Source organism: Nematolebias whitei, chromosome 9 (assembly GCF_014905685.2).
Source record: "Nematolebias whitei isolate Nwh7 chromosome 9, NemWhi1, whole genome shotgun sequence".
NCBI lineage: Eukaryota > Metazoa > Chordata > Actinopteri > Cyprinodontiformes > Rivulidae > Nematolebias > Nematolebias whitei.
The window spans coordinates 47454190-47466112 of NC_056506.1; the positions used below are offsets into that span (position 1 = coordinate 47454190).

General features: G+C 38.4%; 1 protein-coding gene across 1 annotated transcript in view; it reads left to right on the forward strand.

The window, feature by feature from the left end:
* Window positions 1-11923, forward strand: part of LOC119414304 (disco-interacting protein 2 homolog C) — a 211323-nt gene that overhangs the window by 110757 nt on the left and 88643 nt on the right. Inside the window, exon 3 of the mRNA XM_037681399.1 lies at window positions 10140-10250. Within this exon, the coding sequence (XP_037537327.1) occupies window positions 10140-10250 (111 nt within the window). The remainder of the gene's footprint in view (window positions 1-10139; window positions 10251-11923) is intronic.

Sequence of the window (11923 nt, forward strand, 5' to 3'; positions counted from 1 at the left end):
CATCCCCGGCATTTGGTCCTCCAGAATCGGAGTGTACCTGGATCACAGTGACGGTGTTATTTGTTTCTACAGCGTCAGCGAAACCATGACTCTCCTCCACAGAGTCCAGACCACGTTCACTTACCCACTCCATCTTGGACTCTGGCTTTCAGATGGAGCATCCGCTAAAGTGTGCAAGTTCACTTAGGCTGCAGTTTGACAGAGGATGCTCAGCGGACGGTCCTGAGATGAATAACCTTGAATAGGATTTGTAGAAGATCTAGATTGTATAGATGAAACGATGCACTCTTTCTATAGAAAAAAGGTGTAATCACTTTTTAAAAACCATATGTTATAGACATATGTTATAGAGCACATTCTTTTTGTATTTGTAGCATTTTATATAGCATTTTTATTTATTACAGGGAACAGTTTTATTAATATGTTTACAACCTTGAGGTTTTTAACTTTATTTAAAATTTAGTTAATTTATTTTTCATAAAATAGACAAATAATTCCTGCATATTGAGATATTTGTTTATGTATTGGTACATACAGATTTTCCTTTTGACCTTTTCTGTGACGAAGCTTTTATTTTTTTATTTTTACGGGTGTTTACAGGGAATTTAACACATTTCTCACTGTCTGAACACAAGTTTGTAAAAAGTCACCTAATCATGTATTATCTTTATGCAAAATTACCAAACTGCATAACACCATTGCATTGGGTTTATTTTGTCATTTTGTTTCAGATTATTTAAAATCTTGAATAGAATTAGTCATTTTTTCCTGAAATGTGGATATAAATTTGTATAAGTGTCGATATTTGCACGTGTGTAATGCAAAAACAGTATTCCTAAATAAAATTTCTTATAGACTTGTTTAATTTGTTTATTGAACATGTTAGCTGTTTTAACTCGGTTTAGGCAGAAAACAAGTGTCTTAATCTCCTCGTTGTTTGAGCTCGTTTTGTTTCTGTCCTGCTCGTGTTTTCAGAAACGATGACGCTCCTGCCTCACCTGGAACCTGTTCAGCCAGTTAAACCACCAATCGTTGTTCGCGTTTCAAAGACAAATGACAAAGAAAGCTAATCTTTGCAGAACCCTGTTCCCATCAGTACACCTTGGAAGAAACACGTTGCCATGCGTTTCTTGTCCGATGTACTTACTTTACATTCCTTGCTTATCAAATGCCTGATCAGTGCATCTAGTCGGTCCAAAGTTTACTCCCCTCCTGGTGGACCGACACATACATGTTGTATGTTCACACAGTCACACCAACGTTGATCGGCTGAGAAAACTGCAACAAACTAAATGATGTCACACAAAAGTGTCGCAGTCTAATAATCGTGAATGTAGCGTTCTTTCATACCACAGTATTGTTTTTTAGAGAGCTATTTTTAGACCTGAAAACCAAACAGGCCCTCCTTCAGCTAGCCATTAGCTTAACCTAGATTAAGGCTTTAGCTCTTTATACACTGTGCACTATGATGAGGTACTAACTACTGATGACTATTTGTCAAAATGTATCTTCAGAAATGACTAAAATATCTCTTTAAAGTAAAAGCTGCAGAAAGTGGCCCGTCTCATGCGGTGCTTTGCAGCAAACAATTCCCCGTTTGCCCACCAGTTCATCCAGAACGATGAAACCAGAATGCCGATAATAATTTTAAAATTCAGAATGCAATTCTTATTGTTAATTGTAACTTGTTAAAGTGCTTAACTGCCCCAAACCGTCATATTTTGTAAGTAACATCTTGTTTTTTTTTTATCTCCCCACTTAAACACTAAAGGTTCGTGAGCCGGTGCTTTGGGGTCTGTAAAAAAAAATTATCTACATATTTTTTTACAAACATGTAGATGTTTAACAACCATTAAAATACACCAAAAATGCAGGAAATCACATGTACTTTATTCAAAATTCTTTGGGGGAGGACCCCCAGACCTCCTGCTGTAATTTTTGGAAGTTAATTATTATTTTTAATTGTGTCCTGAATGAAAAATACTCCATGTTTAAAAGTATAAAAATTGTATTGTATTATAAAAAAAATGTAAATGAGTTCTCGTGGCTCAGTGAGACTAACCTGTATAAATTAAGGTTGAATGATTATTAGTCAATGGTGGAAGTAACGAATTACAAATACTTGTATTACTGTAATTAAGTAGCTTTTTTGAGGTACTTGTACTTTTATGAGTATTTCTTTCAAGTGTGATATTTTTCCTCATGAGTACAATTTAGAACATGTAATCTACTTGGCCACTTTTAAAATCAGAAGTCGCTCCTGAGCATGGCCACAGTTTGAATTAACTTTCAAACCGTTCATCTGCATCTTTGTAGCCAATAAGGCTCTCAGAGCGCGATCGCACCAATTATCTATGACGTAATTAAATGATAACTCCGTAGAGTCGAGTCATTTTTGGACTGAAAATTTGGAGAAAAAGCCGAAATGGAGACGGAGGACAACAACGGAGACAATGATGAGGTGAAGGCTGAGGACGAGTGCCCGTGTCCGTACCTGGAGGAATGTTTCATGTACGGAGGGTGAAAAAGAGACAGAGTCCAGATGCAAACTTTGTTTGATCTCTACGGGGACAGCAGCTTACAAGACTTCATCTAATCTCAAATAACATGTTGCGGTATACGAGGTTTTACACATGTATGATGTTTGTTTATTGTTTGTATGTGTGGGTTATTAGTTTGGCTGAGTTTGCAAACATCTTAGATATTGTCACTGCCATCGGTTTGCCTGGTACTAAAATAAGACGGAGCGTCTGAGAAATGTACTTTGAATGTAGCTGTTATATCAGAGTCAGAGTTTTTTTTATTGTTTATTTATTTAACAAAATTATGTACACAGGGTCCCAGTTACAGCCACCAATAAAATGTATAAGAAAAACAATAATAACATCTAAAATATGAACTAAGAAAAACAACTAAAAATACACTAAGCGTATACAGTAAATCAAACTGAATGACTTCTATTGACAACACAATAAAACATCAATTGGTTAAAATTATTTAATACTCTGAGTAGTTTTTGAGAAGAGTACTTTGTACTTTAACTTAAGTATTTTTATAACACCAGTACTTTGACTTTGCTACTGAGTACAATTTAAGCAGTGTAACAGTACTTGTACTTGGTTACACATTTCCAGTACTCTTTCCGCCTCTGGTATTAACATTATTAAAGAACAGGTCTTAAGTATTTGTTACACAAATATTTCCATTGCATTGAAGAGACAAACTGAAAATTATTTAATAAACATGAGGGTTATTGGGGGGGGGGGGGGGTTCTCTCCTGTAAGGGGTCCATGAAACCAAAAAGTTTGAGAACCCCGATCTAAAGTACTTGTTCCCTGAACTTCCAGATCTAGAATCAGAGAAAACCTTCAGTTTTAGGGCCCTAGTCCTTCAGATTATTTTAAAAAATGGTTTATTTTTTTAATCAACCTTTAATTTGCAGCTTTTATCGTCTTCCACTGACGGCTGAAGAAATGGCTCCCTGCGATCCTGAGCAGGTGGCGTATGTGCATGAAGGACATGGATGGATGGATCTTGAGTTGATTCTTTTAAAGTTAATTAATTAATTTTGCAGTCCATGTTTCCTTTGAGCCTGATTTTGCTCTGTGAGGCAGTTTTTGTTTAGGTCGAGTCTAACAGGAGCCGATGACTAAACCTGTGTGAGGTTCTGCACGTTGCTTGGTGGAGCCGTTGGATCAAGCTTTTTCTGGATCTTTCCACTCAACAAATCAGAAAATATGGAAAGTTTGGCGCTGGGTCAGTGTTCAGATTAATGTTGCGTCCCGCCAGACGTGCGTTTCTGCTCTAAGAAGGAAACGTGTGTTCAAACCACCACTCTGTCATATTTATTGCAAGATGTCAACAGTTGGGTATTCCCCCCTCTGTATGACTCCTCCGGCGCCCAAACCAGTTTAATGAGCTGCCCGTCGTTCCTCCTGTTGCCATGTTCAACTCCTGACTTATGTGTAAACATCATCATTTAATACAACTAACTTTTAAAGAGCCTTCAAGTTCCAGCTGAGATCAACCACTTTGACACGCTTCAGCTTTTATGTTCTCTTGTCTGGGAGAACGCTCCCATCGTTCTTGTTATTCAGAACAGGCTGGAGTTTGGTGCAGCGTGAACTTCGGCCATGAATATTTCAGGCCCCCGTTAGCCGTTCTTCATCGTCTTTGATCTGCGAACCGACCTTGAATTATGCAGCGACACCAGCACAGTCTCCAAACTGTAAAAGCAGCTTTGAGACGCGTGGAAACATTTGAGTTTCTTCAGCTTTACTGAAATCACTGTCTCTCAATGTTGTTTATTGCCAGTATTTTATTATTTGAGTCTCCCTATTATTAATATTTTTAGTAACGGTACACCTTTTGCTCTCTTGTTAATTTGAAATATGTTATTTGATTTGATCTTAGTATAGCCAAGAACTTTTTTTTTTTTTTTATAAATCACAGCTGATTTATTTATCTTAAGATAGCACGTTTTAACATGACTTGTTGAGAATAATTTTTTTTTCTCAATATATCAAGATAAAACTATAATTTAATGTGACACCAGCTTCTGCTAATGAAAAAGAAACAAGAACATGTGCAATTACGGGACATTTTCATTAAACTACAAAGAAACTGAAGGAAAAACAAAACGATATGAAATTTTCTACTACTTAGTCATTTGTGTAATTACTGTTTTTCTTCTTTCAGCTATTATATAATTTCCCTCTGGGATTAATAAAGTATTTTTGAATTGAATTGAATTGCATTCTCTCTTCAGGGGTCTCCACAGCGAGTCATCCTCCTCCACCTCACCCTGTCCTCTGCGTCCTCATGTCCTCATGTCCTCTCTAACTGCATCCATATACAGTAGTCTCTTGTTTAAGTCCCTGAAGCCCTGCGATAAGTGAAAAACCACAAAGTAGGACTAGTGATCCAAGTAGTAGTTTATTTTAATATCTATATAGGCTATATATAAATTAAGGCATTTTAAACTCTTCCCACACTCTTGCAATATTCTAAACAATGTTTCTAAACTCTAAACGCTCTAAAAGAGCACAGCATGCCATTATTTCAGCTCTCTGCCTCCGCTGCTCTCAGCCACCTGCAAGCGCTCTTGGCCACGCCCACTTCCCTGCTCTGCACCAAGAACAGCTGATCAGCTGCAGCAGGAAGCTTATCCTGCAGTATGGGCTGCACAAATGTACAGCAGGTGCTAAATAGTTTTTAAAATAATTAATTTAAAATAAAAAAATCCATGCCGATAGTGCGGCTCATCCATCAATCAGCCAATTGTGTGTCTTGTCCAATCTTATTTTGAAAAACCGCGATAGTGAGTCCACGATAAACGCACTGCGAAGTAGCGAGGGGCTACTGTATCTCATCTTTGGCTTTTTCCAGGCAGCTGCATTTCTAACATCCTTCTACCAGTATACCCACTGTCCCTCCTCTGGACATGCTCGAACCACCTCAGTCTGTCCTCTCTAACTTTATTGTTCAATTTTATATTTAATCTACCTCACTGGTTCGGTTTCTTTAGTGACTGTTGCTTGTTTTTATTGCATTTATTGTAATTAAACTAGATGTTCAGACTCAAATGCTCTTTGAGCGTAAAATTCATTTTGCTACATTTTTTGCTTCTTCACGTGTTAGAAAGCATCAAGTTTAGCTACGTTTGTCTCTTTTAGCAACTTACTGACAAAACTCCTGTAAGATGTTAATATTTGTAGTTGAAACCTGTTTAAACACCACGGGCTGTTTTGTCGTTGATGTTAAGAGCCGTAGAAAGAGTGATTTTGTTCACACGTTGTCAGATTGTCAGTGCTGGTATGTCCATGTTTCCCAGCAGCTGCTGGCACGGGAGCTGAACAATATCTTGCTCGTGACACCCAGGACATTTACCTGCTGTCAAGACTGCACGTCCACATGTCCACACGTACGCTGTGTAAGGTTCTTGCAAGAAATGTGACTCATGATAATGTGCAAAAGTCTTGAGTCGCCTTTTATTTTTATTTTTGTATATGTTGCTTCCAAACAACCAGAGAAATTGGTTTAGAATATTATTTAGAGTTGAACTTTGGCGACGTTTTCGATCATTTTCACTGCCATTGTTTTTATGTATTCTTTAATATTATTTTTTTGTTCTGTCACTTTGACCGGTGAGTAGTTGAGGTATAAAAAGCTGCTTAATTCTAGGGGTGGACCGGTTATTTGTAAGTGCAATAAGCACAAATAAGCTGGATCTGTAGGTTCTTTGTCACCAGAAACTATTTCTTTTCAAAATACCAACTCAGTTTGACACGTGTGATTTTTCCACCAACGAAGTGACTTCCAGAGTTATTATTTAAAACTTGACAGATGATCAGATGAATGATGAAGAATGTGACAGGTATTTGATGTTTGTTTCCTACAGGCATGCTTTTCATAAACTGTTCACGTACTTTAAATAGATTTTTAGGCTACTTGTTCTTTGATCTCCATCTTTTTAAATTATATATATATATATATATATATATATATATATATATATATATATATATATATATAGCAAACACTGTCAAATTCACACTATCAGTAAAAAGAAATCTACTAAAGTTGGAAAAAATAAACTTTAAAAGAAAGCCTGGAGGGATATTAATCAAAAACAATTTAAGTGTTTGGCTCTTTAAAAGTGAAATATAAAAAAAATATTGGCTGATGGAGACATTTGCACATTACAGAAAGACTAACAGAATGAAAGACGTAGTTTTGTTCTTTTAAAAATTTGTCTTGTCTCAAACAAAAACAAGCCGAGTCAACGTCTCTTCAAACCGTGAACTTCTTCAGCTTGTAACATTTTTGCAGACTACCTGCTTTAATGAGCTCCTCTCTGCAGATCAAACCTTACAATAAGCTAAAATGTTAGGGCTTTAAATAGTTTGTAAACCTTCAGAGTTGAAATGAAAATTCTCGGCCTCATTTTCATTTATCGTCTTTATCGTTTCTTCGTGTCTCTCTTTCTACTGAAGACACTGGAAGACAAAAAGCTCAACTCCGGTGCTCTTCACCGACCCCTCCCTTTCCCTTTTCTTTAAAATCTCTTAACGATCCAAAATAGCGTTTTTGGCTCGTTAAAAGCAGCTAAGCTGAGAAGCTAAGCTAACAGGCCGACCTTGGGGAAAAAACCTCCGTCTTGTTGAAGCTCCAAAATTCACGGTTGAAATCTGTGCCTTCATGTAAAGAACTTGTTTACTGATTTTTTTTTAATTAAAAGCTTTATGTGAAAAATGCTATGCTAAAGAGCTCAAACCACACCGAGGGTCCGCCATTTTGAGAACCGAAGAGAGACAGCCCATGTCACGTCAAGGGGCCTCCCTCCCATTTTTCTTTAAAAGACACGCTGCTCCCTCACTATCCGTCCTTTTGTTCAAACGGTCTTATACTGCCATCCAGTGGTCGAAAACGGGTACTACATGCAAAACAAATTAAACATTTCTTCTTAAATTTGACAATAATTACTCATTCTTGTCAAATTTCAAACAATATTATCGTTTATCACAATAATTTCTGAGGCAATTAATCGCCCAGCAAAATTAGTTATCGTGACAGGTCTACCTCAGAGTCAAACTGGCGTATGGTGGGGAACAAAAAGGCATTTCTACATGTACAACAATAGATGTTGCAGTCGGCATCTAATGAACAAAGAGGTAATGTAATAAAGTCAACAAGCGGGCTGTTTGCTGAATACGTTAAAGGAAACAAGAAATAAGAGCAGGTACACGGAGGCAGGAGAAGAGGAAATCCATCCAGACTCCCAGGAGGAACGTTTAATGCGAGGTGTTTCCCAGACTTGTCATATGTTCCTCTGCTGCCTGGTAATCATTTAATGGTTGGCTAATCAACTTTCAGCTTGTCTCCTGAGCAGCAGCAGCGCTCTGAGAGCTTTTAATGAAGACAGACGAGGTTGGAAGTGTGAGGCTGAGGTGGATGCTCATAAATCAGCCGTTGTGGAGGAGTCGTAGATGTCAGTAAGAGTGTGGTTATTCTCATCAGACCTATTGATCGGCGCAAGCTTTTTCTTCCTGGGACTGAGTTTCTGCAGGTTTACAGGTCTTATGTGCTGTATGCCAGTTATAGGTTTTATTCAGGAAAGAAAACAAATATTTTAGGAGTAGTTGTCATTTATATTTATCATAATATATCTATTATTTAGAACAGAAGAAACTAAAATGATGAAAATTTGCAGATAAAGGTGTTTATAGGGCTTGTTCAGCGTACGCCAGTGAATCACGTGACTTTTATTTATCGGCGCCTCCAACAGCAGATCATCCTTTGTTCTTAATCGCCTAAAGTCATTTTTCGCTATAATTAGCTAAATAATAGCCTCGTGCTCAGCATTAGCCTGAAAGTCTTCATAGAAATACTCTTGCATCGTATGCACTGGTCTTCTGTGAACAGAGGAGCAACAACTCTGCCTGGTTTCCATCATAAGCATGAAATCCAAAGAACAGGCAGCAAAGAAGTCGTATAAAAACGTTTTTTTTTATTTTTACTAGTGATCTGGTATTAACTAACTCTTTTGTTTTACTCATTGGTCTTAAATTCTGGAGGTTTAATCCACCTGAGCAAAGACCTGATGAAGCCTGTCGCTCTCCTTTGGGCTGATGTGCAGAACGTCTGGATAACGTGCCACTCGGTCCCATGCCTGACAATAAATTGCCTTTTGGACGTGTCTTAATCCGACACTAATCTGGGCTTGGTTATCCACTGATGGCGCCTCCATATGTCCTGGACGAGCCAGGACACGATGCCGCGCTCTGAGGGTGACGTCACTAAACGAGCCCTAAAAATGTGCGGGGATGAAACGCCAGCAGTCGTCTCCAAAACAAACCCAGTTTTAATGAACTAATCAGGTATTTTTCTGCCTGTGCTGCACGTATTTTAGGTTTGACGCCTCTAAATACACACTCTGAGTCGTGGTGTGCGTTTGCTTTAGGTGTCCCAGCTGAGACGTTTTCAGTGTGTGACTTAACGAGCAAAGCAAGATCAGGCTTTCCTCGACATATTTTCCAGCGTACAAGTGGCAGTTTTTTTTTGCATAGATTTGTCAGTCTTCGATTTATACGCCAAAGTGGCTTATATAAGTTTGTTCCATGTTCATAATGCAATTTTTGACTGGCGCTTTAAATTTTCAAGGAACTGCCACAGTGAGGCCTCCCGTGCACGCTTCTTCACTCAGCTGGTGCATGGAGGAACGCTGGAGAGCTAGCGGCTCGGACTGCGATGGATGGCGCTGCGCCGCCCAGGCGAAATAATTCTGTTTTGACCATTAAATTAACGCTTAATAAACACAACGGGTGATGCATAATAAATGCGACTTGTACGCCAGAAAACACGGTACTGATTGTATTCATGAGCACTGTGCCAAACGAGCTCACAGTGGCTGCTTCTTCCAGGATTACCTCACGTTCATCAAGGACTTTTCCTGAACTGCTTCAGTCCTGATATATTTTAATATCGTCATTACATTAAAATCAGTTTTGCAGAAAGACAAAGGTCTTTTTTTTTTTTTTTTTTTAAAGGTTCGATTACACTCGAGCACAGGTTCTCAGTTTTATAACTCTTAACCCCAGAAATAAGTGGAAAAGTTTCTAAAATACAATTATTTAATTTGTTATTAGTTTTTATCTTTAATAGACGTAAATACAAAGAAAAGTGTTTTTAGTGTCGTGACCAACCATTTTAACCATGTTTAGAAATTATATACAAATTTAAACTTTAGAACACCAATGAAGAACATTATTTAAATACTTTACTGTATTTAATTTTTTTATTTAACCTTTATTTATACAGGTAGTCTCATTAAGTCACGAGGACTCATTTTCAAGAGACCTGTTTGGGAGCAGATGGTGGGGGATAAGTGCCTTGCTCAAGGGCAGAGAGTGGGGCAAATGAGGGTGGAGACAGGTGTGGGTGTTGCACCTTTTCCACCCGCCTTTTGATGTCTGTTCGGAGAGTTGAACCGGCGACCTTCCGATCCCAGGCCTGCCTTCTCTAACCTCTGCGCCACCACTCCCCCACCCCTGTAGATGTGATCAGTACTGCGAGTACTTTGAGTTGTACAAAATGTTATTTGGTCTTGTTAGATGATGTAAATCTGAATCTTTTCTCAGGAATGGAACCAGCCATGGGCCAGGAGAGGAGAGCGCCGGTCACCCCCTCCTCCTCCTCACGGTACAATCGCCGGCGGTCGTCTGGCTCCAGAGACGAACGCTACAGATCAGGTAACGGCTCACCTGTTGGATACATTTTACTTTCCCAGAAACAACTATTTGTCTGCTGCCTACTAATGAACTCTCACTTTGTCTGTTTTTATGATTTCTTGATGATCTTTGTTAATCAGAGTTGATCATAATAATGTGATTGTCCAGATCTTAAAAAACACACCTATTTTTAATAATTGTATAAAAACATGTTGCTGCAGATCCTTCCGTCTTCATTTCACAAGTTTATTCCTGTAGATTAAATTAGAAATGTTGGGTGGCTGTCGTGAAGGGCACAAAGCGGTCAACGAAAAAAAAACGCGCATTGCCAAGAATACGTTGAAGCAAACTGTGCTAAAAAAAAAAACACGATTTCAAAATCGTAGCAGCTTAAAACGTGACAACACGACGCACTGGTCACAATCACTCAGAAGTCAGTGAGACTGCAACCAAAGATGGCTGTTTTAATTTAAAATTTCCCCCTTTCCGACTAGTCTCCACCCGTCTCAACAAGACGAGATGCTACACGAAGAGAAGAGACTTTACTGAACAACTGCCAGCTGTGAGCATCTTCTCTGTAGGCGTTATCGTACATTTATTACTTTCGTCAAAGTTCAATAATCCAGGTAGATAATCCAACAAAGTTCAGTCATTTCATCTGGACAGTTTCGTTTTTTTGATGATATGTTTTGTCTTTCATCCAAAGGACTTCATCAGTCCAAGGAGCCACAGCAAACTCAGTCCCACAAGCAGCACACTCCCATAGTGGACCAACCAGTTTGCTGGTGATAAGATGGTTTCTAGGGCCCGCCCTTTCCCCCGTCGACTCCTTTGAGGCAGCCATAGCCAAAGTGATTCAAAACATCAAAGTCCATGCTCAATAATCCAGGTAGAAAATCCAACAAAGTTGCTGCCCCAGAGAAGTTGACGGGGGAGAGGGCGGGCCCCAGAAACCATCTTATCACCAGCAAACTGGTCGGTCCACTATGGGAGTGTGTTGCTTGTGGGACTGAGTTTGTTGTGGCTCCTCAGACTGATGAAGTCCTTTGGATGAAGGACGAAACGTTTCAACAATAACAACAACAAAACATCCAGATGACCTGATTGAACTTTGTTCAAATTTACTTTTTTCTTTTTCTTTTTTTTTATTTAATATTTTTACATCTTAAAGATCAAGTCTGCTCTTTATCTTGGGCCTGGTAAAGTAAGTATTTTTAATCGTCCATAGATCCAATAACGCACATGATTCTGTTCATGTTGTTGTGTTTGCTGACAACAGAGTAAAACAGGATTATGAAGGGTCTTAGATGAGGTACAACGATCTCAGTATCGAGTCGTTCAGGAGTCATCTGTTCAAACTTGAGTACAAATCTGATCAAAAATCTAATCCAGTGACATTTATGATTAGTAATGAACTTTTGCTGCTTCAGGAGATGAGCGAGTGGAAAGTTTGAAAGCCGACATGTTTCTGTTCTTGTTCGGGAGTTTCATTCAGAGTTTAATAGAAAAATAAACTTTTCTTTCATTATACAGTGGCCCTGAGGTGTAAATGAACAACATTTGAAAAAACACAACAAAAACCACAAAATCACAACATTTGAAAAAAAACGAATTACATTTGAAAAAACAGAATCACATTAGAAAAAACTGGATTACATTTGAAAAAACGGGATTGCATTTGAAAAAACAGAATC